Source organism: Oncorhynchus clarkii, chromosome 20 (assembly GCF_045791955.1).
Source record: "Oncorhynchus clarkii lewisi isolate Uvic-CL-2024 chromosome 20, UVic_Ocla_1.0, whole genome shotgun sequence".
In the NCBI taxonomy this organism is placed as follows: domain Eukaryota; kingdom Metazoa; phylum Chordata; class Actinopteri; order Salmoniformes; family Salmonidae; genus Oncorhynchus; species Oncorhynchus clarkii.
This window is the reverse complement of record NC_092166.1, coordinates 71,959,855-71,984,710: the sequence shown is the minus strand read 5'-3', so window position 1 is coordinate 71,984,710 and position 24,856 is coordinate 71,959,855. Positions and strand designations below refer to the sequence as shown.

At 42.3% G+C, this 24,856-nt stretch overlaps 1 protein-coding gene across 6 annotated transcripts in view; it reads left to right on the top strand.

Annotated features, from left to right (window-relative positions):
- The window catches only part of LOC139376871 (golgin subfamily A member 4-like), a 54,098-nt gene extending 30,147 nt beyond the window's left edge, over positions 1–23,951 (top strand). For 3 of the 6 annotated variants that reach the window (XM_071119841.1, XM_071119839.1, XM_071119837.1), the window contains 13 exons: positions 2,034–2,181; positions 2,265–2,443; positions 2,935–3,033; positions 3,265–3,420; positions 3,623–7,632; positions 7,865–7,986; positions 8,740–8,870; positions 9,903–9,992; positions 12,805–12,894; positions 13,792–13,867; positions 20,664–20,761; positions 22,024–22,110; positions 22,709–23,951. In XM_071119841.1, coding sequence (XP_070975942.1) covers positions 2,034–2,181; positions 2,265–2,443; positions 2,935–3,033; positions 3,265–3,420; positions 3,623–7,632; positions 7,865–7,986; positions 8,740–8,870; positions 9,903–9,992; positions 12,805–12,894; positions 13,792–13,867; positions 20,664–20,761; positions 22,024–22,110; positions 22,709–22,723 — 5,301 coding nt within the window. In that variant the 3' untranslated portion in view covers positions 22,724–23,951. Of the gene's footprint in view, positions 1–2,033; positions 2,182–2,264; positions 2,444–2,934; positions 3,034–3,264; positions 3,421–3,622; positions 7,633–7,864; positions 8,041–8,739; positions 8,871–9,902; positions 9,993–12,804; positions 12,895–13,791; positions 13,868–20,663; positions 20,762–22,023; positions 22,111–22,708 lie in introns of all 6 variants that reach the window. The other 3 variants (XM_071119840.1, XM_071119838.1, XM_071119836.1) reach the window with 1 other exon arrangement.
- The last annotated feature ends 905 nt before the right edge of the window (positions 23,952–24,856 follow it).

Below are 24,856 nucleotides of genomic sequence, written 5' to 3'. Positions count from 1 at the left end.
CTATTTGGATATATATATATATATATATATATATATATATATATATATATATATATACATACATACATACACACAAGCAAGCAAGCAAAAGCATGTGGACACCCCTTCCAATTAGTTGATTCTGCTATTTCAGCCACACCCGTTGCTGACAGGTGTATAAAATCGAGCACACAGCCATGCAATCTCCATAGACAAACATTGGCAGTAGAATGTCCTTACTGAAGAGCTCATTGACATTCATCGTGGCACTGTCATAGGATGCCACCTTTCCAACAAGTCAGTTCGTCAAATTTCTGCCCTGCTAGAGCTTCCTCGGTCAACGGTAAGGGCCGTTAATGTGAAGTGGGAACGTCTAGGAGCAACAACAAGTGGTAGGCCACAGAAGCTCACAGAAGGGGATCACCGAGTGCTGAAGTGCGTGGTGCGTAAAAATTGTCTGTCCTCAGTTGCAACACTCACTACCGAGTTCCAATCTGCCTCTGGAAGCAACGTCAACACAAACTGTTCGTCGGGAGCTTCGTGAAATGGGTTTCCATGGCCGAGCAGCCTCATACAAAATTATTCAGCCCCTTTACTTTCAGTGCAGCAAACTCTCTCCAGAAGTTCAGTGAGGATCTCTGAATGATCCAATGTTGACCTAAATGACTAATGATGATAAATACAATCCACCTGTGTGTAATCAAGTCTCCGTATAAATGCACCTGCACTGTGATAGTCTCAGAGGTCCGTTAAAAGCGCAGAGAGCATCATGAAGAACAAGGAACACACCAGGCAGGTCCGAGATACTGTTGTGAAGAAGTTTAAAGCCGGATTTGGATACAAAAAGATTTCCCAAGCTTTAAACATCCCAAGGAGCACTGTGCAAGCGATAATATTGAAATGGAAGGAGTATCAGACCACTGCAAATCTACCAAGACCTGGCCGTCCCTCTAAACTTTCAGCTCATACAAGGAGAAGACTGATCAGAGATGCAGCCAAGAGGCCCATGATCACTCTGGATGAACTGCAGAGATCTACAGCTGAGGTGGGAGACTCTGTCCATTGGACAACAATCAGTCGTATATTGCACAAATCTGGCCTTTATGGAAGAGTGGCAAGAAGAAAGCCATTTCTTAAAGATATCCATAAAAAGTGTTGTTTAAAGTTTGCCACAAGCCACCTGGGAGACACACCAAACATGTGGAAGAAGGTGCTCTGGTCAGATGAAACCAAAATTGAACTTTTTGGCAACAATGCAAAACGTTATGTTTGGCGTAAAAGCAACACAGCTGAACACACCATCCCCACTGTCAAACATGGTGGTGGCAGCATCATGGTTTGAGCCTGCTTTTCTTCAGCAGGGACAGGGAAGATGGTTAAAATTGATGGGAAGATGGATGGAGCCAAATACAGGACCATTCTGGAAGAAAACCTGATGGAGTCTGCAAAAGACCTGAGACTGGGACGGAGATTTGTCTTCCAACAAGACAATGATCCAAAACATAAAGCAAAATCTACAATGGAATGGTTCAAAAATAAACATATCCAGGTGTTAGAATGGCCAAGTCAAAGTCCAGACCTGAATCCAATCGAGAATCTGTGGAAAGAACTGAAAACTGCTGTTCACAAATGCTCTCCATCCAACCTCACTGAGCTCGAGCTGTTTTGCAAGGAGGAATGGGAAAAAATGTCAGTCTCTCGATGTGCAAAACTGATAGAGACATACCCCAAGCGACTTACAGCTGTAATCGCAGCAAAAGGTGGCGCTACAAAGTATTAACTTAAGGGGGCTGAATAATTTTGTACGCCCAATTTTTCAGTTTTTGATTTGTTTAAAAAGGTTGAAATATCCAATAAATGTCGTTCCACTTGTTGTTGATTCTTCACAAAAAAATTCAGTTTTATATCTTTATGTTTGAAGCCTGAAATGTGGCAAAAGGTCGCAAAGTTCAAGGGGGCCGAATACTTTCGCAAGGCACTGTACACATATCAGCATGTATTATTTTATTCTGAAAGTAAAATTAAATTCAATCCAATCATGGCTGTACCTTCAGGGCATGGTCATAGCAGAGACAAAGCGTCAGATGCATGAGACTCTGGAGATGAAGGAGGAGGAGATCGCCCAGCTCCGCTCCAGAAGCAAGATGGCCGCCGCCCAGAGAGAGGAACTGCAGGAGCAGAAAGAGAAGTCTGAGAAAGCAGGTCAGTGGATCTCTTCTTCCTCTTTCGCAATGGGTAAGTTGTACAATATCTAACCAACGATGTGTGTTTGCACCTTCTCCCAGGGTTTGAGGAGCTAGAGAAGGCTCTGGCCATGGCCCAGAGGGCTGAGGAGGCACGGAGGCTGCTGCAACTCCAGCTGGAGGAACAGGTGAAGGAGGTAGTACAGGCCGGTGAAGATGAGAGGAGGAGTCTGCAGCAGGAGCTCACCAGGGTCAAGCAGGAGGTGGTAACCATCATGAAGGTGAGGGGCATCTACTGTATATCAAAATACTAATGAAAAATTAACTCAGTACTTATGCAGTACTCATGCAGTAGTACACAATCACTACTCACCCAGTACCAAGACCAGGGTTGGCGGCAATTCCATTTCAATCCCTGTAAATTTACTAAGGGACCGATTATTAGTTAAGCGCACATAAATGAAGCATAATTCCCTTTTTATGCACTTTTCTCTCTGTGTGTATTCTGGACTTGAAATTAAGCATGAGAATAGCCTGCTATTCACCCGCTATTCGTTCGGGTGGAGATCTAAGATATAAAGGTGTGGGGGAGGTGTGTCTACAGATGCGCTGTATTCTGGCCTTAATCCCCTGAATATATATATAGTATATAGTATATACATATATAGTCAACAACATGCTCTTACCAACTGAGCCACGAAGGACTACCTGTATTTACCCATCCATTGCAATCACTTGAAGGTGTAATATTGTGTTGCTATTTGTGTTGTAGAAATCCTCAGAGGAGAAGATGGCAGAGATGGAGAAGCTACATAGTGAAGCACTGGTCAGTAAAGAACAGGAGCTCAGCGCTCGAGTCAACCAGGCCGTTGTAAGTTAATATATTTTAATACTGTATTTTGTCCTCTACACATATACTGCAAAACAAACTCGGCTATAGTTTTGAGCTGTTTGAGCTACATGTTTACGTATATTATGTGAATATTTCTCCGGCACTGTCTTGCTGTTTCTATTGCTGTTTTATTGTGAGAGTCCTGAGTAAGATATCCAATGTATTTGTTACATATGGCAGATTTCAACTTGAATTGTGTGTTTGGTTTAGGAGCGATGTCAAGAGGAGCTGGCCCAGGCTGCCAAGGAGTTGGAGCAGCAGTCTGCCCTTGCCCTGGAAGATGCAGAGCTGCAGAAGGCTGCCATAGAGACCGAGGCAGAGACCAATGCTAAGGAAATACTTCTGGAGCTGGAGACCACCAGAACTGTAAGTCCTCGGGTAGTTAATACATGAAGACTAATGCATTATTGATATTTGGAATTAGAATCTTTTGCTGTTTAGCTACTCTATTCAAATATGCTGCACATTGTTGATTCTACAGCAAATAATATAGTCTAATGTATCTAGAAGCTTTACATTGTTGGTTGATTCTATGGCAAACATACAATAAATACACATCTCATTACAGAGAATTCTGGAACTGGAGAGCTCTCTGGAAAGGTACTCCCAACCTGGGTCAGTTCCGTCATCAGATGATCTCTCCACTCAGATGGAGGAGCTGAGGAGAAAACACGAGAAGGAGGTGACTGCACTAGAGGAGAAGCACCGTGAGGAGCTGGAGAAGCACAAGGTAGAGCTGCACCAGGAGGCCTTAGCCCAACACAACGCCGCCATGGAGGAGTTCAGGGCAAAACACAGAACTGAAGTGGAGACCATCTTGAAGGAGAAAGAGGCCCAGTTGCAGTCCCATGTAGAGGACATGAACCAGAAGACAATGGAGAAGCTGGATGTAAAACAAACTGAGTTGGAAGCCCTTTCCTCTGAGCTCCAGGAGGTGTTGAGGAGCAAGCAGGTTCTCGAGGAGAGACTGGATGCAGTTGAAACCGCTGGTGGGTCATCCAGGCAGGAGCTGGAGCAGAGACTACAGGAGGTGCTGACCAAGCACAGTGTAGATATTGAGGAGATCAAACTGCAGCATGTGCAGTCCCTGGGAGGAATGGAAAAGACGCTAAAAGAAGAACTCAACAAGTTGATGCTGGTGCTGAAGGAGAAAGAGAAGGAGCTTGAGGCTCACCTTGTCTGTGAGAAAAGACTGAATGAAGAATCAGAGATGGTTCTTCAAGACCGGAATGCCAAGGTTAAAGAATTGGAGGAGCTTAGGAAGAGTTTAAAGCAGGCCCAATCCGAAAAGAAGGGCCTTGAGAAATCTAACGCCCAACTCCGTAAGATCAGAGATGAACTCTCACAGTGCAAGAGTCAGTTGATAGATTTAGAGCAGAAACTGGTGACAACTCGAAGTGAATGCCAACAGAAAGAGGAATCTCTTCAACAAAAGGTACAGAAGCTTGAAGAGCTAGAGAAGCAGTTGCAACAGGCTAAGAAGCAGCTCTCTGAACAGGATACATCTTACACTGATGAACTGAACACTAAGCAAGAGGAAGAAAAGCAACTAAAGAAACAGCTAGAGGACCAGAAGGCTGCTCATGAGAAGGTAGAAAACATTAAGACCGACATGGAGGCCAAGTTGAAATCACAGGAAGCGAAGACGGAGAAATTTAAAACAAAGAACAAAGAGATGCAGGAGAAATTCAAGAAGAAGCTTCAGGAACTTGAGGAATCTTCAAAAAAGGAGCTGGCAAAGAAGGAGTCAGAGCTATTGCAGAAGGAACAGCAAGGTAAAGAGAAAGTCCTGGAGTCTCAGACAAGTTCAGAAGGCCTGAGCAGTGCTATGTCCCAGCTTGAGGCCAACCACAAGGAAGAACTAGAGAAGATGTGTGAAGTCCATAAGCAAGAGAAGGAAAATCTTGAGCATCATTGGCAGGGAAAGCTGGGACAACAGGAAGAGGAAATACAGGAGAAACATACACAAATACTACAGGAGAAGGTACAGGAATTGGAGGAGGTCACCCAGCAGCTTGGAAAGACCAAAGAAGAAAAAGAGCAAGTTGTGCAGGAAGTGAAGAACATGAAGGAGGAGTTGGTGATGAGACAGACCACTGTGCAGAAACTGCAAGCCGAGCTTAAGGAAGCGGCAGTCAAGATGGAGAGTTTATCTCAATCTGAGGCAATGTTCAAAGAGCAAGTAGAGGTGATTGAGAGGAATCTAAACACGGCTCTGAATGAGAGGAACTCCTTCCAGGATCAGGTGAGCAAGACTGAGGAGAAGGCAAGGGAGACGATCAAGGCTCTGTCTGAGAGGTTTGTAGACACAGAGACGCAGCTTCAAGCTCTTGAGGCTTCTAAGGGTGAAGAAGGGGAGGCCGTTCAGAGGAGGCTTGAACAGCATTCTCTTCAATTGGAAGTCAAGGAAAAAGAACTGCAGAAGCAGTTCACTGGGATTAGCAACGAACTGATGCGTTACTGCAGGGAAATTGAGGCCAGCATCGAAGGTGGTACGAAGGAACTCTCTGAGCGAGTCGAGAGCAGAGTGAGAGAGTTGAAAGAGAGGGTTCTGGGTAATCAGAAGAAGGTAGCACATCTTAAAAACGTTATCCTTACCAAGGTTGACAGGATACGCTCTTTGGAGGAGCAACTCCATCAGAGGACAGAGGAGAATAAGAACCTATGCAGTTCACTAGAGCAAATGACTGTTCAGCTAAATGTACACAAAGATGATATCAAAGCCTTAACTGCTGAGAGGGAGTCTCTGCAGAGGGATGCTGAGAATCACGCTCAAGCTCTCTCAGAAAAAGTAATTTGCATCGAACAGCTCAGTGAGGAAAACCGAACCATCTCAGAGAATGTCAAATCAAACGTTGTGCATATCAGCAACTTGGAGAGTATCATAAATGACTTGAAGACCCAGTTATCAGGTAGCCATATGAGGAAGGATGAAGCCATATCACTGCTTGATCAGCAGCACAAGGAGGAGAGACAGAGGCTTGTTTGCCAAATGGAGGAGATCAATGACAGACTAGAGAAAGAGAAGAAATCTGCAGTGGAGCAAGCCGACACCCTCAGGAACAACCTCACTGAGTTCAAGACGAAAGCAGAGTCCAAGTTCTCTCAGAACCACAATACTGTTAAGTCTCTACAGACCAGACTTGAGGATATGGAGAAACAGATCTCTGAGAAGAACGAGGCCTTACAGAGGCTGACGGCCAGCATTGACAATCAGTCCGTCAGCAAGTCGGAGATGGACCAAGCCTTGAGTGAAAAGGAGCAGAAAGTCAGTGCCCTTTCTTTGGAAGTGGAGAGCTGCAACAGCCGGCTCAGTGAGCTGGAGGAGCAGTTGGTCCTCAGGACGAAAGAGAGTGAGCAGCTAACTGCTGACCTGAAGCAGCAGCACATTATCAGGGAGAGTGAGAAGCGAGAGCTCACAGAGCATCTACAACAGACCCAGGAGCAGTTCAGAACCCAGAATGTAAATCTAGTCCAGGCTACAGATGAGAAACTGCAGTCCCTGGAGAGAGAGAACCAAACTTTGAAACAAGAGCTGGAGTGGCAAAGGGAAGCCGTTGAGAAGACGAAGGCTGAGATTCTCAAGAGCAAAGAGGAGAGTCTGAAGGCGGCTGAAGAGAGGTTGTCAAAAGACAATGCTGGGAAAGTGACCGAGCTGAAGAAGAAAGCTGAGCAGAAAATCAGCCAGATTCGGAAACAGTTGACCTCACAACTTGAGGAGAAGGAAAAGACAATGAACGACCTTCAAACACAGTTGGAAGAGGCCAAGATCGATGAAGCGAGAAAGAAGCAGCAGGTGGAAACCCTGGAGGAGAAAGAAAATTCCCTTGAGGAAGCTATGGCCAAGATGACGGAAGAGCAGGAGAAACGCATTGAGCAAGTGCGTAGTGATGAAAGACTGGAAAAAGAGAGCTCTTTACAGAGTTTGAAGGACATTTACGAGGAAAAGCTATCATTACTTCAGAAAGACATTTCAAACCAGGAGGAAGCCCTAGCCAAGCTGAAGGAAGAACAAGAAAAACATATTGAGCAAGTACAGAACGTCGAGAGACTTGAGAAAGAGAGCTTATTGGAGAGTTTGAAGAACATGTACGAGGAAAAGCTATTGTCACTTCAGGGAGATATTTTGAACCAGGAAGAGACCAAAGCAAATGAGACCCTCTCAAGTCTTGAGGAGATTAAGATTAAGCTTAAGGAAGTGGAGGTGGAAAAAGTAAACTTTCTGGCTGAAATAAGCTGCCTGAAGGATGATCTGCTTGAGAAGACTGCACTGATCGAACAGCAAAAGACAGAATTGGCTAGCTTAGAAAAACAGGGTATGAATGCAGTGGAGGTCGTGGAGCATTGCACTGCAGAGCAAACCAAGAGTCTCACAGCAGGCAAAGAGACGGAGAACCACTCTCTGACGCAGGAATATGGGGATGCTGAATCTCTGTCGTCCCTGCAGAATAAGCTGGCAGAGGCAGCGCAGGAGAAGCAGAATCTACAGAAAGACTTGCGTTCCCTGAGGAGGGAGCACGAGCAGGATCTGAAGTATGTGAAGAAAGAGTTGGCCCAAGAGAACGAGAAGAAGCTCAAGTAAGTTTGACCTAATGGTTAGTGCAGTCAATCAAACAAACAAACACAATTATTTATAAAGCCCTTTTTACATCAGCAGTCACAAGTGTTTTAGAGTTAGTGATTTAAAGTAGTCAGTTGAGGTCAGAAAATAAATGCTTTCATTGCCATTTCTATTCATCCTTTTTGGTACTTCCTGTTTTTTCTTTCTCTATCCATACTGTATTTGACATTTTCTCTCCCCATTGAACAGGCTTGAGGTCGAGGATCTGGAGATGAAGCAGAACTCGTCCCTGAAGCAGCTGATGAGGGAGTTCAACACACAGATGGCTTTGAAAGAACAGGAGATGACTGCTGCACTGAAGGAGACCATTGGTGAGAGGGAATCAGAGTTTTCTGACAAGCCATTGCATGATAAGACACTTGCAGGTATTACCATTGAAACTTAAAAAATATTTAGAAAGTCGCAGCTTTCCTTTTCTACAGTTCAGTTAGTTAGCACCTCAAGTTTTTCGGAAGTGCGTCTTACTACTTATGTTACTAGACTGTCAATGCCCAAAACACCGAAATTAATATGCATATATGAAGTCATTATATGTTATAAATATTTTTTTTGTGTGACTAAAATGGTTTACGGTGTTAGTTTATAGTCTAACCATACTCTCAAACTTCACCAATGCAAATTCTTCACTGTTTGATAATTTGTCATGGAATCCACATAAATTCATGGGTAATTGGTCCTTGTAGTATTCATTTGAAGTGTTTCCAATAGAGAAAATGAAATGAGTTTTAAATATGAGTGACTTTTTAGACAGAACAATAGGGGTGAAACGGAGTTGGGAGATGATTGAATTAGGAAACTGTCTCTGTCTGAAAGAATCACCATATGTTTTCACTGTAGTCCAGTCATTAACACTGCATTCCAAAACGGAAGTGAGTGACTGCTTTGTAATATGTGAACTTCAAGGTCTACTACGTGCTTTGTTTCTTGGCCCGTATTCAAAAGCTGTCTGAGTACTGAATCTGATCTAGGATCAGGTCTGTATTTAATCATATTCGGTATAACCTAAAAGGCCAAACTGATCCTATATCAGCACTCTTCCTCCTCCTCTCTTCTCTTCCAATCAGGGAAGGCCCAGAGCGTGGAGGTGGAGCTTATGGACAGCCATCGGGAAGAGACCAATCAGCTGCAGAAGGTGATCGCCCAGAAAGATGACGACTTAAACAGAACAGTCCATCGATATGAGCAGGTCCTGCAGGTACAGAACTGTATGAATGAATAGCACATGAATGTGTCTCTCGCACTTGTAATAACCTATACTGCTAAACTCTATCAATATGTAAATCATAGCAGTTCCAATGTAACTACAAATATATTACTACAGCTATTACTGTGTAACTACATGGGTATAATGCCATTTTAACGTAAAGGGTTATATGAATTGACATTTATCATTACAGACTGACTGGTTTGCTTTTAGAAAGTAGTTTACAAGTAGGATTTACTGGTCCAACATTGGGTCTGTTTTCCTCAGAAGAATTAGTCCACTTGTGTTTTGTTTCCATGCCGGGATTCGAATAGTATTGTGATACTGGTCACTAGTCCAGACACTCCTATCAGTTCCTGACATATTTTTCAACTTTGAGCTTTATTAGAAAAGGACATGTACTCCACCCATCATCAGGAAACTATTACTGACATGGAACCTCCTCCCTTCAATCAGTCCCCCAGAGAACTCAGCTAAATGACAGATACCTTCTGGCTGTAGTGTCTGCTGAATGATTTACATTAAAGACTACTAGACTGTGTGTGTGTGTGTGTGTGTGTGTGTGTGTGTGTGTGTGTGTGTGTCTACCTTCTGACAGTCTGTTAAGTGATTTACATTTGAAACTAGACTAAATTACTATAGAGGGATAGTCTGCTCTGCTCAGTTAAGTAAACTACAATAAAAGCTGTCTTCTCTCATTCATCACTGTCTCCAGACAATGAAAGTAGGGAGGCCTTAAGTAGAGTAGCACTTGGTATTTGACTGACTGACAATAGTGTGCAGTTGTGATCAGACTATACAGAGATGAAACACACACTGAAGGCTTTTAGCTGAAATGTTTGTTTGCTGATCAAATAAATAAATGGAAAAAAGTGCAGGCAAAAAACATAGAAAAATACATAGAAATACAAGAAAATAATAGGGGAAAGTTATTTGAAATTACTGTACTTTTTGAGTACAGACCTACTGTATTTTCTAAGAAAGGAAATGACTGGGCCGTGGTTGTCCTGTTCTTCCCGGCAGAGTCGAGAGGTGGAGATGGGGGACAGAGTGTGGCAGGTACAGAAAGAGCTGGAGGACCTGCAGGCAAGAACCCACAGCGGCAGTGGAGAGGTACGGTATCTCAGATCATACTGTACATGTTTATTGGGTGAAGCTAGGAGTAGGGGTTAAAACTTTTAAACAAATTGGCATCCTTGATGTTAAGGGGAAAAAAATCACTAAATTAAAATCACAGTGCAGTTATTACAAAACGACCACTAACAAGTGCTGATCATCAACATAAAAGGGAAAATGAAACCAATACCTAACGCAACAATGCTGGAACATTGCTGGAACAAAATATATTTTTTAGCTACTTTATAATGAGGGAGAGTGAGATGGCATGTGAGTGACGCAGGGAGGGAGAGAGAGATGGCAACCAAGTCGACTTGCGCTGGTAGACTAACTTATTGCTAGTTATGTATCATCTCATCTGATTACATAGTACTGGCCTTGACTGCATCAAACCGAGAGTAGTTAAGCTAGCTAGCTAACGTTAGCTAGAATAGTGGAGACTACATAACTTGAACTGTGCACTCCCTCCCCTTTCGAATCCTACAGTAAATAACAACAACTCGGATTATTAAGTAATGTTGGCTTTTGGGGTTGTTGCATGTCCTTCTCATTTAACTTTTAGTTAGATATCGCCTAATAGCTTGCCACACAGAGGCTCTAGCTCTGACTATAGCCTAGTGCCGGTCTGATGACTTTTGATTGGATGACAACAACAAGCTACACGAGCCACTCTTGTGAAAAGCAGGAGCACCAGCAGCATAAATTCTATAATTTTCTCTCTGTAGGAAGCGCAATGTAGACCATCTGCATTGTGAATTCACATGGAATTTTATGCATTTTCTTCTTGTTTTGGTGGAAAACCAATAACAAAATGTCAGTTTAAACATGAAGAAAATGTTCCATTTGTCACATCCCTAGCGAGGAGCACAACTAGCGGCACAGGGTTAGCCACAGAGCAGTTTGGGAATTAACTGCCACCACCCACTGGTTGCTTGGCTCACTCCTGCCAGATTTCTCCCGTCAGCCCTGAGACTCAAAACGGCAACCATCCGGTTACTGGCCCTTCTCTCTTAACTTTGAGGCTACCGCCTCCCCATCGCTACAGGTTTACCGGTTCATTCATACTGTATTTAATTTACCCCCGCACACAGGATGTCAAAAGAGGTTGCCATATCTGTGGTATTTTCCCACTGACTGTGTCTCAAATTTCACCATATTCCCCATTTAGTGCACTACTTTTGACTAGAGCCTTCTATGCCCTGATCAAAAGTAGTGCACTATAAAGGGAATAGGTTGACTTTTTGGGAAACCCATACAGCCCTGGAGGCTTCGCTTGGCTGGATGACATATAGAATGGGATTCTGTTGAAGCAATACATTAATACAGCTTCCTGCTCATCCCGCTCACAAAAGAGACTCAACCACACACACCTCTGCACAAACCTTCATTTTTCTTCATCCTGCCTCTCTGTGGGCCTGTATTTGAAACACCTATGTGTCTGATGGAGGAAAGATTACCGGTTCAGTGTGGAAAGCCAAGAAAAGCCTTGTCTCTCGCTCGCTCTCGCTCTCTCTCGCTCTCGTTCTCGCTCTCTCGCTCTCTAATTATTATTTTTTATTTTTCCAAAAGTTCAGAGTTTACGAGCTTAACAGTTAGTGTCAGCTATCTTCTGGTTTGTTGTGGAGTAAAAATGTGTTTGTCTCTGTGTGTTAACAACAGGAGCCCCACTTTAAAGACATGAGACGTTCAAGGCAATTGTCAAAGGGTGTGGCTTACATATTTTGCTGTAATCGGGCGATGGGTTCTATTAGTAAGGTGACTGGTCTCCAGAGCTAACTGGATGATCTGAGGATTTCTTGAATCAGACTGGGTAGTGTTCTCTTTTGGAAAACAGGTTTAAAGAGGCAGTACACCCCCTCTTTGTTCCTCCATCCAGACCTGTGTTCAAATACTATTCAAAATACTGCCTGGAGATCCAGAAGGGCAGAGGTTTTTTGAGTATTCTATTGGTTCCATTTCGCCAGGCAAGCTCAATCAAGCCCAGATAAAGTATGTGAATGTTAAATATTATTCAAACCCAGGTCTGGTACACACATTCCACCCTCCATCCCTGTTCCCAGTTAACCTTCTGTGTCACAAATGGCACTCTATTCCCTATAAGTAGTGCTCTATATGTGTAATAGGGTGCTATTTGCGATGCAGTCATTCTCTGGACGGCAGATGTATGCTTTAAAAAGGACAGGGATCTAGAGAGCGAGGTAGAAAGGCAGGAGGAGAGGGCAAATTAATACTCATGTGTTGTTGTGTAGAGAGACCCTCAGACTAACACCCACGCTCAGTCACACATTCACATGCCAGAACACATTCACCACAACACACACACTCTACACAAAGACATTATCAGCTTGCACGCACGCACACCTACAAACACACACACACACAGGACACTCTCCCCCATACACACACAATGAAGTGCAGCTCTTTTTTCGTTCACCTCGCTGTTGCATATTTCCAAGCTGATGTAATATCTTTGTGGGGATTGTATGGGGTTACACTCAGGAAGGACTACCCTTATTCAGGGCCTCAACAGGCCACTCTACTCATGTAGATGTCAGGTCAGTCGCTCTGTCTCTATGCTTTACAGACGCTGTGAAATAGAGCACTCACATGATGCTCCTATAAAAGTGACATTTATAATCACATTGAGATTGGAATCTCTGTTCAGGAGAGCTCTGAAACAATGTTCAAACCATTTCCCATTTAAGAGGAACGTCCAAAACTAGACCTACAGTTTCTTTGTCTCTATTGATTTGTTGCTCATGTCTGTTATTGATGATTGTGTTGTATTGATTGTGTTGTATTGGTTCAGATGGGTGTGGAGGAGCTGCAGGCCCAGCTAGCTGAGAAGACCACCCTGCTCAGTGAGGCCAGGCTGAAGGAGCAACAGTTTGTCGACAGGGTGAGTGTCACAGGTGGTGCCAAGCATAACCGTACTCTTCTGGCTTGGATGTTTTTTTTGTTCTTACTTTTTTTTTTTAAATATAATTTAGCAGACACTCTAATCCAGCTCTTATTAGGGTTCAGTGCCTTGCTCAAGTGCACATCGACATATTTTTCAACTAGTCAGCTCGGGGATTCAAACCAGCAACCTTTTGGTTACTGGCCCAACACTCTTTACCGCTAGGCTACCTTTCCATTATGGTTCCAGCAACTATGATGATGTTATATGGCCAGCACAGTACAGCTTGGCTCGACTATGCTCAGCTTGGCTCAGTAGTGGGAAAAGGGCATCAGTTGACCTTGGTCTTTCAGTCTCTGTCTCTCTACGGTACAGTACATCCCTCATTCCACACCACTGTATTCCTTTCTTCCTTTCCAGGACTCTTTCACCCTCCGGCCATCCTATCTGACTGTTAGTCTATCTCTTTGGATTAAGTTCATTACATGGAACATCTGTTTATTCTTGCTGTAACCTTATAAACAATTACCCTGCCCCTTCCCACTGTTTCACACACACACACACACACACACACACACACACACACACACACACTGTTTCTTTCATACATTGTGTGGACTGATCGTTCTCCAAATAAACTAACCCCTGGATGACCATAGCAGGCCAGTATATTGCTATTTATCTCCCACAAACTGTTCAGTACAAGTAATTTAAAGGAACACAACCACTTGAATAAAATGGTAACACTTTGCTAAGCATGTAGGTATGACACTTCATAACTTGTTATAAGCATGTATAATGCTTTACACCTGCAGACTTTAATTAAAGTGTTCCCAAAAAAGGAATCCCTTTTTGTAGATTTTGTGCTTTTTTTCTAATGTACTTTTCCCCTTCTAGATCCACTCACTAGAGGACAAAATGAGATGTGTCCACAAGAACTCGGTGTTGACTCATATGGGGAGCACGTTCAAAGGTAATGTTAACTTAAACATCTATATTTAAGTAATAAGGCCCGAAGTGATGTGGTATATAGTCAATATACCACGACTAGGGGCTGTTCTTCGGTCCAACAGGGTGCCTGGACACAGCCCTTAGCCGTGGTATATTGGCCATATATCACAACCCCCCGATGTGCCTTATTGCTGTTGTAAACTGGTTATCAACGTAATTAGAGCAGTACAAATAAATGTTTTGTCATACCGGTCTGCTATACCATGGCTGTCAGCCAATCAGCATTCAGGGCTTGAAACACCCAGTTTATAATAACATTTATATAAAACATCTATACTACTTTACATATAAGCATCTATATAACAGAGGGATTCTTTCCTCTGGTCCAATGCCCCAGGGTAGTGATTGGGGACATTGCCCTGTGTAGGGTGCTATCTTTCGGGTGGGACGTTAAATCCTGACTCTGTGTTCACTAAAGAGCCCATAGCACTTTTCGTAAGAGTAGCGGCGTTAACCCCGGTGTACTGGCTAAATTCCCAATCGGGCCCTCGTATAATCATGGCCAACTAATCATCCCCAGATTCCAATTGGCTCATTCATACCTCTTCTCTAACCCCTGTAACTAACTGTAAATAAGAATGTGTTCTCAGTCAACTTACCAGGTAAAATAAAACAAATACACTACATGACCAAAAGTATGTGAACATCTGCTCGTCGAACATCTCAATCCAAAATCATGGGCATTAATATGGAGTTGGTCCCCCCTTTGCTGCTATAACAGCCTCCACTCTTCAGTGAAGGCTTTCCACTAGATGTTGGAACATTGCTGAGGGGACTTTCTTTCATTCAGCCATAAGAGCATTAGTGCGGTTGGGCACTGATGTTGGGTGATTGGGCCTGGCTCGCAATCGACGTTCCAATTCATCCCAAAGGTGTTCGATAGGGTTGAGGTCAGGGCTCTGTTCAGGCCAGTCAAGTTCTTCCACACGGATCTCGACAAACCATTTCTGTATGGACCTTGCTTTGTGCACGGAGGTATTGTCATGCTGAAACAGCTAAGGGCCTTCCACAAAGTTGGAGGCACAGAATCAACAATAATGTCATTGTATGCTGTAGCGTTAAGATTTCTCTTCATTGGAAATAAGGAGCCTAGCCTGAACCATGAAAAACAGCCCCAGAACTTTTTAATCCTTCACCAAACTTTACAGTTGCCATATTTTTCACACCCATACAGCATACAGATAGATACAGAGCAGAGAATCTGTCACAGTGCGAGAGCTGCTACTGCAGCATCTCAAACGGCAACAGAAGGCAGGCTTCATCAGCATGTCACACACCACTTTGCAATGAGCTGGAGGTAGTAGGTTATGCATTTTGAAAACATACTTCGTTTGAAACCTAAATGTTTTAATACATATGAGGTGCTTCAAAGTAGCCTATTAGATCTCCTCTTTTTCTCAATTTCTAATGGATATTTTCATCATTGTCACATGAAACTGCGGTGCCCTTTTGACAACAGTGTTTTCCAGCTAATTGCATTATGGAATGAACATACCCACGTATCCTACTGCCTTGTGCGCTTATAATGTGAAGAAATACTAGTTTATCAACATTTTAGGCCAAACATTCTGATATGTTGCATCAGACTCATTGCTTTTTAACGGGTTTTTTTGTGTAGCCTAGGCCTCGTTGTTGTATGCATTTGGGCTCTGTCTTCCCACAACTGTCCTAGAGTCTGTTTGCAAGAGGCTGTTTCTCGACAAGCTGACCAATATAATAGGTCAACTTTTCTACTATGGGGGATGGTAGATTGACATAGGCTAGTGCTGTTCGATACTCATCTTGGCTGAGGAAAGTAAATGTGGCAGTTATTCTAACATGTTTGAAGTGCACATCAGAGTTTGGTAAGAAGGTATGCACATCGTTGCATCCTCGACTTGTATGTTCTGTTAATATGAATTACCATAACCTAAATGTGATTTGTGTCATTCTGAGCACCGTGGGTGGACACCCTAATCAGGTTATGCACCCAGTGTATGTGCGTCCTACAGATTTCTCAAATGTCCGGTAAATTAAAATGTTGCCGGTGAAATGTCCAGCGCCACATTTTCCATATGGAAACCTTGGTATGAATTGATGTCATATGCCAATGGAAGGGCAGGAAATGCACCTGTCTTCCTTATTTAGGAGATAAATGTAAACATGTTCAAGCCAGTCTAAACTAAACGATGCCAGAGACTGGGAATGTTATTGATTGTAGTAATATGTGCTGCGTGTGAGCGATAGTTTGACTTGTAGGCCTAGGTCCACACATGTAATTCCAGCTGTGCTGCTGACTCTGTGGGAGAATAGTACCTCTAACATCACTGCTATTAATCTGTCAAGTCAATCTGTGAACACACACACACGGCACGCACCGTTGAACATGGATAAAAAATATGTGACATGGGACGCAGGGGTTTTGAGAGATGGTGTGGAGGAGAGGAGAGGGGAGGACAGGGTAGAGGAAGGCGGGACTGTCAAACTAAATTCTAGCCTCTTCATGGACCTTCCCTGCTGGCGTAATAAAGAGAATCGGCTGTCGGAAGGGAAAGTGGGATGAGGAGGTGGGGAACCAGGTGAAAATGAATCCCAGGACATAATGGCTTTTGCAGGCTGCAGTCTTGTTTCCCACGCAAAACCCCCTAACGCACAGCAGCACAGCACACGGCCTCCCTGGCCTCTCCCCGTGCCTCCTGGCCTGAAGTTTCACCACTCAATATCAAATGCTCTCTCCAACCCGAGACACCTGTGGTCCACTCTTTTTGGCCTCCGTGTTTGAACAACCCTCTTGGCCAGGTCACATCCTAACCTCTTCCCGTTATGCTTACCCCATTACTTCATATTCCATAGCTTCTCTATTCTAGCTGCAGAGAAGCCTGCTGGTCCAGTGACTCACTCACACCACTGTTGACGGCCTTGGCATATATTAACACCATGTAAATATGGCTTCTGCTGTCTTGACCACTGTGAAACCCTGATAACACCACTGAGCTGAGCTGTACTCAGCCATAGTTGTTGGTAATGTGCTAAAAAGGAACAATGTGAAAACAATTTCCAAGCCATTATAGATAGTTTAGAAACCACCTTAGAGTAATGGCTCCTGGTCAAGAGGTTATTGAGGAGTTGTTCCAGGTAGAGGGACTCGCTGCTATGTTGTGTAGGGTGGGTCCTCAGCCCCCTGTTTTAGTGTTACTCTTCTGTGGGTTCAGCTGGGGTACCCTGCCCAGTGCCTGGAGGTCAGAGGGCGCAAAGGATTTATTAGCCAGGCCGTTTCTCCACGCCTGATGATCAAAGGCTAGTTTGCACTACCTCTTCTCTTCATCACTCCTTTCTTTTCCTACCTTTCCCTTTCCTAACCCTTTACCTTTCAACCTCAAGGCCATCTCTATCATGTTCAGACGCTGGCCCCAACATCTCTATGGAACATATTGTCCTTATAGAGGAAATTCTTTGCACAGCTCCAAGTTGTTACACACACACACACAGTGCCTTCAAAATGATTTACCCCCTAGGCATTTTTCCTATTTTGTTGCATTACAACCTGTTTTTATTTGGATTTCATGTAATGGACATACACAAAATAATCCTAATTTGTGAAGTGAAATGAAAAAAATAACTTAATAAATTGAAAAGTGGTGCATGCATATGTATTCACCCCTTTGTTATGAAGCCTCTAAATAAGATCTGGTGCAACCAATTACCTTCAGAAGTCACATAATTAGTTAAATAAAGTCCACCTGTGTGCAATTTGTAACCTGATCTCAGTGTATATATAAACCTATTCTGAAAGGCCCCAGAGTCTGCAACACCACTAAGCAAGGGGCACCAACAAGCAAGCGGCACCATGAAGACCAAGGCCAGGTCAGGGACAAAGTTGTGGAGAAGTACAGATCATGGTTGGGTTATAAAAAAATATTTGAAACTTTGAACATTCCACAGAGCACCATTTATTAAAAAATGGAAACAATATGGCACCACAACAAACCTGGCAAAAGAGGGCTGCTGACAAAAACTCACAGACCAGGCAAGGAGGGCAATAATCAGAGGCAACAAAGAGACCAAAGATAACCATGAAGGAGCTGCAAAGCTCCACAGCGGAGATTGGAGGATCTGTCCATAGGACCACTTTAAGCCATACACTCCACAGAGCAGGGCTTTATGGAGGAGTGGACAGAAAAAAAGCCATTGCTTAAAGAAAAAAATAAGCAAACATGTTTGGTGTTTGCCAAAAGGCATGTGTGAGACTCCCCAAACATAGGGAAGAAGGTACTCTGATCAGATGAGACTAAAATGTAGATTTTTGGCCATCAAAGCAAATGCTATGTCTAGTGCAAACCCAACACCTCTCATCACCCCAAGAATATCATCCCCAAGCATGGTGGTGGCAGCATCATGCTATGGGGCTGTTTTTCATCGGCAGGGACTGGGAAATTGGTCAGAATTGAAGGAATGATAGATGGCGCTAAATACAAGGATATTCTTGAGGGAAACCTGTTTCAGTCTTCCAGAGATTTGAGACTGGGATGGAGGTTCACATTCCAGCAGGACAATGACCCTAAGCATATTGCTAAAGCAACACTCGAGTTATTTAAGGGGAAACATTTAAATGTCTTGGAATGGCCTAGTCAAAGCCCAGACCTCAATCCAACTGAGAATCTGTGGAATGACTTAAAATTCGCGAATTTTACCCAGTTGTGGTACGCTAAGCTCAAGTCCTTTTACGAGGGCCTCCCGTCTTTTGCATGAGTAAAAATAGGAACACACCCACCCCAGCAGCTTGAGGATTTATCAGCCTATTTGCATTTGAAGTTGGAGCACATCGACTGGTATTTCCATCAATGAAAAAAAAAGCACTATTTTGCAATTTGGCCGGCAACAATTTTTATCTGCTTTTCATTTTTTTTATCGACCAAAAGCCGGCATTTACCGCTAACGGAAACCCTGAACTGGACTGTTTGTAATGTTCTTGCGGTGTACTAGTGCTCATCTAGGCCATGTGCCATGCTTTCCAGTTTTGGTAGTTTTTGTATTTGGCACTTGGTTTGAACCCACGCCTGTGCACTGCTGTAAGGGTTTCCATGTTCTGTAACTAATTGAAACATTATTCACTCCCTTTTTGTTTAGGCATGCCTAAATTAGTTCAGGAGTAAAATTTGGCTTAACAAATCACATAAATTACATGGACACATTCTGTTTGAAATAATAGTGGTTGACATGATTTTGAATGATCGACCCTTCCTCTGTCCCACCATACACACAACATCTGTCCCTCAGTGAAGTATTGAATTTCAAGCACAGATACAACTAAAAAGACCAGGGAACTTTTCGAAAGCCTCAAGGAAGGGCGGTGATTGGTAGATGGGTAACAATTCAGACAATTAACAACATTGTAGTGACTCCACAATAATGATCGAAATGAGAGAGTGAAAAGAATACAAATATACAGAATACAAATATTCCAAAACATGCATCATGTATGCAACAAGGCACTAAAGTAGAACTGCAACAAACAAGAAAACACGTAAAAGGAATACACTTTTTGGCCTAAATGCAAAGCCTTGCAAAAGTTGGGGCAAATCCAACACAACACATTACTGAGTAACTGCCTCTTTATTTTCAAGCAAGGTGGTGGCTGCATCATTGTATGGGAATGCTTGACATCGGCAAAGACTGGGAAGTTTGTCAGGATACAAAGAAATGGAATTGAGCTAAGCACAGGAAAAATCCTGGAGGAAAACCTGCTTTACACCAGACACTGGGAGAGGAATTCACCTTTCAGCAGGACAATAATCTACAACAAATCTAAGACCAAATCTAGCTACACTGGAGTTGATTACTAAGAAGACTGTGAATGTTCCTGAGTGACCAAGTTACCATTGTTGGCTTAAATCTGCTTGAAAATGTCTGTCTAGCCATGATCCCCAACACCTTGACTGAGCTTGAAGAATTAATGTGGATGCTAGCATGATTACGGATAATCCTAAATGAATCGTGAATAATGATAATGAGTTTGAAAGCTAGACGCACAAATATCATACCCTGCCACCCCAAAAAAAATGATAACCTCCCCTGTTATTATAATGGTGAAAGGTTAGCATGTCTTGGGGGTATGATATTTGTGCGTCAAACTTTCTCACTCATCATTCACTCATCATTCAGGATTATCCGTAATCATGGTAGCATCCACATTAATGTAGAAGTGTTAAACATTCTATTCTTATTTACAATAAAATTGACTCCAATGACACACTACATTATTTACCATTAATTTATATTGTGCACAAATGATCTGAAACACAACCAAAACAAACAACAATTGCATCCAACCAGTTTGTAGAGTCACCAGCTTGATGTAGTCATTGCGTGCTATGAATAGGGGTCCAAATACTTTTAATATACATACTGTATACAGTGTAAGTGAACTTGTCCCCTAAAATGGAGGGACTATGTACCAAAAGTGCTGTAACTTCTAAACGATTATGGATAAAAATACTCTCAAATGAAATCTGACAGTCTCCACTTTAACCTCACAGTCATTGTATCGTTACAAATCCAAAGTGCAAATCCAAAGTGGAGTACAGAGCCAAAACGACAACAAATGTGTCACTGTCCCAATACTTTTGGAGCTCACTGTATGTCCTAGTTAATAGCTTGGTGACTGAATTCACTGATGATCAAGATTGTACAACTTTGTCCATACATTTTAAAGATTTAGTGACTTTAATTTTGTGATGAATTAATTTGACCCTGAATTAATTTGACCCTGTGTGTTCTAGATCCTGGCCATTACCGTGCTGAGTCCTTCTCGGAACCCACAGAGTTTGAGTACCTGAGGAAGGTGCTGTTTGAGTACATGATGGGGCGGGAAACTAAGGTATTTTATCAATAATCAATTTGCATCTTTAGCATTAAAGTAACATTTTCTGATGAGGGAAGATTGACAGTGCACATAATCCTGCATCATTCAAGTTTCTTGAAATATAACCATCGGTATCACACTTCCCTTTTATTCAGCCCTGGATAGATTGCCATTTGTTTAGTTGCTTTCCCTCAATGAAAATGTGAGAGGAGGTCAAATATGGAAGGAGGAGAGACCGGATAGAGAGAGAGCCAATAAACTTCTCCATTCCCACACAGCCATCACCCAGTTAGACTCGTACAAAAGTAATTTTGTGTTTGTGTCCGTTTAGCATAGGTGCTAATTAATGATGCTGTATGGGAATTAACAGTGCTAGTTGACACGGTCCTAAAAACAGCGGGGTATCGCACGCATACACATAAAGTTAGCAGGGTTCCCCCCTAGGTCCTCAGTAAACAGTTAAACTTGATGATGTCATAGCCATATCATTATGGCCTCCCTGGGAGTGGAAGGATGCCCCCCCCACAGACATACTATTCACATGACTCACACTGACATTTTAAAGACTTACTGGACTTGTTTAGCTCCTCTACAACAAGAACAGGTCTTTGGTTGGTTGTTCCCCTGGTTTCCTCAAACAGTAGCACTTTTTCTGATTAGGGCCAGAATCTTATAATCTAGCTAACGCTGGCAGATAGACTGAGTTTTTTTGGTCTCAATGAGCAGGCTGATTTGATTGGGTCGTTGATGGTGGTGTTGAGGGCACAGAGCCTTATGGGCTGCAGTGTGTGGTCTTATGTGGTGAATGGCTGGAAATGGGTTCACTTAACCTCAATTGTATCTGATGGAAGATGGTAGTGATGAGGGCAGGGTGTCACAGAGTAGAGACTGCATGTTGGAGTACTATGGGGTGAAGTGGGTAACTGAGCTTGGTATATGGCTGGACAGGGGTTAACTGTGCCTACATATTGGATATGCATCAACTGAATAGGGATCTGAGCTTGGTGAATGGCTGGACAGAGGTTGACTGATCATCCATGTTGGGTCTGGGCTGGGTGAATGCCATTGAGAGCATTGACTCTAACAACTCAGTTGTGAACTGTCATCAGTTTCCCAACACATATCACAAACATCCCCAGCCACCAAGTTAAAGTTCATGTTTAAGGAATTTTCAAGGAAAAGAAATGGGTAGAAAAAAACAGTTTTTATTTGAATGTGTGCTACTTTTCTTTTTAGATGGTTAAGTAATTTCTGTATTTTTCTCTTCCCTCCCACAGACGATGGCTAAAGTCATAACCTCCATGCTCAAGTTCCCACAAGACCAAGCTCAGCAGGTTCTGGAGAAAGAGGATACAAAAGCAATTGTAAGCATCTGTTCTTCCTTGTCGTAAAGCCACTAATGATGAGCCATATGCAACCACACAGATACATAGATACATATACACACACACATGCACATATACACACGCACACACACACACACACACACACACACACACACACACACACACACACACACACACACAGTCCGTGCTATGTCAGCAATCGCTTACAGACGTTGCCTTGGCCTATAGGTATAGTATGTTGATAATATCCTCATCCAGATATATTGCATCTTAAACAACTAGACCCATGTAGATCACTTACCCGTGACTACAGTATCGGTTACAGCAATGGAAACACATGGTGGGATGGGAAGGGGGAAGACATGTCTAGCCTCTTGTCTGTTACAGTATTAAGGCATATTGGTAAGCACAGTGTACAAGCATACCGAATTTGGCTTTAGTATCAAATCACATTTATTTGTCAGATGATCCAAATACAACCGGTGTAGACCTTACTGTGAAATGCTTAGTCATAAGTGTGTTTTAGGTCATTTATGCTTCTATTCTCTTCTTACCAGTCAAAGTAGTACTGTGCAGTTAAAGTAATCATGTATCTCTCTTCTCCCTATTGTTTCAGCCTTGGCTACGATGAGGGTCAGGCATTAGAATGATGCTGGTACTTTAAGGATGGAGGGTGGACTAAACTGCTGCTGAAGGACTAGAATGAAGACTACTGTACCTCTGTGGACTAGCTCTAGCCCTTCTACTGTCCTGTCTGACTTCTTTTGCTTCTGACTGTGTGTGTTTGTGCGCTGTGTAGATATGTGTATGAGCTGCATAGCTAATCTTATGAGGGAACTATAAAATATGCCAACTAAAGATAGTATCTAATTCTTCCAGTCTACTTTCACGCGATGAAATTAGGGTTTTTAATTTATGAATTATACAATATTTGTTTGTTTTTTTTAGTCCAAAATTAATTATCTTTCTTACTTAGATTTTCTTTGGATGGATGGCTTGTGCAATAAGTTTGTTTTGGTCTTGGGTTGGTTGATTGTTTTTGAGTTGATTCTTTGGTTGTGTTTCCTGATAAATGAACTGTCCAGTGTTTCCAGATTTCTATTAAATATGACCTATAATTAATCACAATATGAGTGAAATACTTTCCCTTTGAGAACGTAGTATTTAAGCAGCTTTTCTGTGTTGGAATGGTGTGGGTGTACCCCAACAACTAACCTTATGTAGCAGGTCTTAAAGAAATGCCAGAAACTAGATTCCCTACACATTAGTCTTGACGAGAAGAAAAAAAACTGTCAGGGGAGGTTCTCTTCTGCACTGTTCAGCCAATCCATTAAATGTGGAGGAGGGGTTAAGATGGAGTTGCAACACAGGCTCTTTCCATTTCCCCTGAAAACCAGAACATCCGGTTGTTGGGGACTACCCAACAACAGAATAGTGTGGGCGTATACCGGTCATTAAAAATATGAATGTGAGTAGACCGCTGATTGGCCAGCTCAGCCAATGAGGCAGGATGACATCGTTCTCTATGAGGAAATGGCAAGCATTTTCTAAACTGTCTGTTTGACATACAAGTTTGAGGTGGGGTTTTTGAAGTGTTATTTCTTCAATTTATGCTTTGCCCACAAATATGAGTATAAGACTAGTCAACAACATTATTTGGGTATGAGTTAACAGAATATGAACTTTTAGGAGGTTTTAACTGGACAGTTACTTTAAATTATGTTTTTGAGTTGATCCATGGTTGTTTTTGAGTTGATCTTTGGTTGTTTATCAGTTGATTTTTGGTTGTTTCTGCTCTACGTATCAATTCCCCCTTATGACTGTGTGATGGATCATAGAAATAAAATACCTACGTTCTATTTCTATCGGTTCTTAATATGAATCTGCATTCTATTTCTATGGATGAGATGACCCTTTAACTGTACCTTCCATTACACTCTACCACTTAGACACACTGGCTTCTAGGACCATGTTTGTTTGTTTCCCACAGCTTTTCTACTTTATATTTTGTGGAGACTGACCAAAAAATAAACTCAAAACATATTGTAAAGAAAAAAGTGAATCTGTACTATTGGGAACAATGTGACTGTTGGCTATATTAATACATTTTGAGACAAGCTAATACAATTTTATTTACACTGATTTTCTGTCTTCCTCTGTGCTCATTTTTCACTTTGCTGAAATGTGGATCTTTTTCAATATTGTATATACAGTATGTACATGTTAGCCTATTCTGACCTTTATATTCTTGTATGACCAGATATATTTCAGAAAAAGATACTGTATTTCACTAAGATATTTTCTTAATTTCCTGAATAACCTTTTGAAGAGTCCGGTGGTAAGGTACGCTTATTTGAATTTTCAGTTAGAGATGTCAGTCAGAGGTATTTTGTTGAGGTATTTCAGTCCTTTTTTTCACAATTTCTGTTGCACAATCTGTATCATAAGATAAGATAACAAATAAGAACAAGTTGTGTTCTAACTGTAGAGAGTGATCGGAATAACAACCACTCTAACCAAAACAGGACATGTCACAGTTCTATTAACCTGTAAGTATAGAACTGTTTGGCAAGCTGATAGAGGAAATCTCTTTCATACTGTTGAATAACAAATGTTTCACTTTAGGAAATAAATAACATCTGTATTAGAAACTGCCATGATTTAAAGTTGCCTTTATACAGTACTACTCTGTGATTACTTTGGCTTGCCAGATGGCAGTAATCTTTTGTAACATACATTTAATTGAATTTATGGAACCAGGTCC